This window comes from Epinephelus moara, chromosome 10 (assembly GCF_006386435.1).
Source record: "Epinephelus moara isolate mb chromosome 10, YSFRI_EMoa_1.0, whole genome shotgun sequence".
NCBI lineage: Eukaryota > Metazoa > Chordata > Actinopteri > Perciformes > Serranidae > Epinephelus > Epinephelus moara.
The window spans coordinates 18,608,118-18,611,884 of NC_065515.1; the positions used below are offsets into that span (position 1 = coordinate 18,608,118).

Below are 3,767 nucleotides of genomic sequence, written 5' to 3' on the forward strand. Positions count from 1 at the left end.
ACCTTGGTTGTAACCAGTGGTTATTTGAGTTACTGTTGCCTTTCTATCATCTTGAACCAGTCTGGCCATTCTCCTCTGACCTCTGGCACCAACAAGGCATTTTCACCCAGAGAACTGCTGCTCACTGGATATTTTCTCTGTAAAGCCTAGAGATGGTTGTGTGTGAAAATCCCAGTAGATCAGCGGTTTCTGAAATACTCCACCAACAACCATGCCACGTTCAAAGTCACTTAAATCACCTTTCTTCCCCATTCTGGTGCTCAGTTTGAACTTCAGCAGGTTGTCTTGACCATGTCTACTTGCCTAAATGCACTGAGTTGCTGCCACGTGATTAGCTGATTAGCTATTTGCATTAATAAGCAGTTGAACAGGTGTACCTAATAAAGTGGCCTTAGAGTGTACTTTCACAGTAGCCATGCAATATGCTAAATATCAACATGCTGTCACCACCTAGTGGCACACTTTGAGAAGTGCACTTCATAGCTTTATACACTGACAGACTTGACTCTGAGGTGACTGTTCAAAATGTTTTCAGTATCCACAACTGCAAAAAGGCAAAGCACCTCCTGAAATTATGGTAATGATGCGGAATAAATATCTATGCAAACATGTAGTAAACCATCACATGTGCAAATTTTTTTTTTTTAGCTGAAGCCCTGAGCCTGACAGAGTGAGTAAGATGCGGTCACACACTGCGCTATATAAGGATACAAGAAGGTCCAGGGCGATGCAGCATATTGCTGACAGCAACCACGGCATGACTCTTAAAAGAAACCCAAACTGAGTGTCGTAGAGGAGTATGGCAGCAGCATAGAGGGCACCAGCCAGTGAGCACAGCAGTCCAGAGATCACGTAGGCCCAGGTCAACATCTGTCCTCTATACTAAAGGGAGACAGTAAATGTCATTCCCTTAAAATCAGTTTAATAACACTGGGAACAATTTTGGGAAAGCAATAAGAAGAAGCTCTGACATCAAAACACACTTGTATTCGTTGTCACTTACTGCTCTGCAGAGTGCAGGGAACCTGGAGGTGCAGGCGATGACAAAGGACAGCAGGCCAAGTATGTAACCCAGGATTTCAGTGTTGTCCTGTCAGAAGAACAGTTTTATAATATCAGATACAATACGAGGTAAGGATATTTAGTCTAAATAGATCGTACTAAAGAAGATGAATGTTCATCCACGGTGTGAAAATTGAAGATACTGTGAAACATATGAACTACTGAGTATATAAAACTACTAAGCGCCACATGAGTAAAGTATCACTGCACAAACACATTACATTCATCACTACATGTAAATGCATTTCTCCATGAACTGCATTAAGTCATATAAGTAAGGGACTACAACTAGCCACAGTGGTGGTGTGTGCCTACTTGAAGAGTGAAATGCTGCAGCCTCCTCCCAATGAGAGGCCTGTCCGCTGGTTGTTGGGCCACCTTTGACTTCAGAAACCCTCCTGCAACCACCATCAGTACACATATTGCAAGGAGGTGCTGTCTCCTCCGCCCCCTCCTCATCCTCAGCCTCCTTTCTGAGGAAGAACACGCGCAAGAGGGACATTTTTGCAGCTGTAACACATCCTCTATTCATTTGTTTGTTATCTGTAGAGCAACTCTGATATGTCTCCTCACCGTTTTGCCTAAAGGGTTTGGCCAGTTGGGTGCTAACACTACAAACACCGGTGCTACTTTTATCAAGTTTGTTTCACCAGTGCACAGCTGAGTGATTGTTTGAGAATGACAAGGTTTGCATGATTGCCCAGAGATGGCATTTCTCTAAACTCACCTGCCTTTGAGTTCCAGCACAGCAGCACATGGCAGCAGCATGACATGAAAGTGACAGCATCCAGGGCAGCAGCAAAAGCACCCAACAGAACCTACAGAGGAGGGAGCAGAAAGAAGTTATTATTGCATCCAACATAATAATGATAATAAAAAAAAAGTACAGTGATTAAAACTATTACTTGAATTTGCAGCTGTCTGGAAAGAATGGCTCCAACTGTGCTGCACATGTTACCGAGGAGGCTGTAGAGGAAACTGGAGGTTCCTCCCGGATTCTCTCCCCAAAATGTGCACCTCTCGTACACGAGCCTTACAGAGAGAACACAGGTTCAATGCTAGGATTTTTCCAACAATTTACTGTAATAACTGCTGAATGAAAACAGTACTTACAGGAGGCATGACAGCAGTAAAACCAGCGCAGACAGAGAGCTGAGACCGATGGGGACGCAAAGTTTGTCTGCGTCATGGGAGAAACAGGTGGTGACTGAATCGACGCAAAACTCAACCAAACTGAGGAGGAAAGTGTTGAGATCTCCGCTAGTGTGACTCTCCAGGGTCAATGTGCGTCCTCCCATGTTAACTGGAAATTCGTTTACATTTCGCGGTGCTTAAATAAATTAATGCAGTACCTATGCACCCATACAGCCGTCAAATGCACCTGAGCATAACGGATGCGGTGCCGAGCTGTGCCAGCCTGCCCAGATTTGCATGCACTGTGCACCCAGCGGGGGCGCGCACAGTGAAAAGCAGAAACCACCAGACATTGGGCCTCATTCACTGATAGGCTGTGTGCTTAAAAATGTTCTTACACTGCGTATAACATACGCGCGCACGCAAAATTACCGTCGGATTTATGACACGTGCGCACCACCACCGAGCATGACAGAATCCTTCTAAATTGACAGGCGCGTGCCCGCCATGTCCAATCAGCATATTGCCACGCCCCTCATTCTCTATATAAGGAAACACGTTTGCCCAGAGGTGTGTCAAGAAGAAGGTGTGAGTTGCTTCTTTATTAAGAAGCTTATGCTTCCAATGGAATCTGCTATAATTGTTGTATGATTTTCTAACCAACAGCATACACCAATCAGCCAAAACATTAAAACCACTGACAGGTGAAGTGAATAACTTTGACTATTGTGTTCCAATGCATTGTTCTGCTGGGAAACCTTTGGTTCTGGCATTCATGTGGATACCAACATGTTCCACCCACTCAAACACCGACCAAGTACCTCCCCTCATGGCAACAGCACTCCCCAATGGCAGTGGCCCCCAGCAGAAAAAAGCAGCATGCCACACTACAAAAACTGTTTCGAAATGGCCTGTGGCAGGGATGGGCAGTATTTCTATTACTTGTATTTAAAATACGTATTTCAATTACGTTTGAGTATTTTGTAATTTGTATTTGATAAGGCCGATAAAAAGCAAATGTAATTTGTAACAAAATACTTTTGAGTGGAGTAATTTTGTATTTAAAATACTCAAAATACTTTCTCCACGAATCAAAAAACAAAAATAATAGGCTACACATTCTTATAATATTGGATGTCACAATATTTTTTACTTATTTTTTTATATATATATTTTTATCTATATGTTTTATTAAACTTGGGCCATTCAATGACCTAGTGGTCTGTTTTACTGGACCGTGCATAACATAGGAAATTGTATGTTGTTGTGGTTGATGCTTGGGATGAGTATGCTACAAATGAATTGCCTCATGTTGGATCAATAAAGTTGTCTGAATCTAAATCTGAATCAATAAATAATATTTTAGGGTAGCCTACATGTCCCTAGCTTTCTTTTCTTTTTTCATTTAAAAAAAGTTGAACACAGGGCTCCAAAGGCTCCAAGTTAGACAGCAAACAAGTGAACTAGCTACAGTAGCTACAGTATCTTGCTGCTGTTTAGCTAGACCGTTGGTGGACAGTTCACAGCACAGCTAGACTAGACTTGCCAGGCATGCTGCTCACGTGGATGGA

At 42.9% G+C, this 3,767-nt stretch overlaps 1 protein-coding gene across 1 annotated transcript in view; it reads right to left on the bottom strand.

Moving 5' to 3' along the window:
- The window catches only part of tmem44 (transmembrane protein 44), a 21,082-nt gene that overhangs the window by 6,237 nt on the left and 11,078 nt on the right, over positions 1-3,767 (bottom strand). Inside the window, exons 2-6 of the mRNA XM_050055147.1 lie at positions 1,968-2,094; positions 1,790-1,880; positions 1,378-1,535; positions 1,004-1,090; positions 712-882 (exon numbers count right to left, since the gene is read on the bottom strand). Coding sequence (XP_049911104.1) covers positions 712-882; positions 1,004-1,090; positions 1,378-1,535; positions 1,790-1,880; positions 1,968-2,094 — 634 coding nt within the window. The remainder of the gene's footprint in view (positions 1-711; positions 883-1,003; positions 1,091-1,377; positions 1,536-1,789; positions 1,881-1,967; positions 2,095-3,767) is intronic.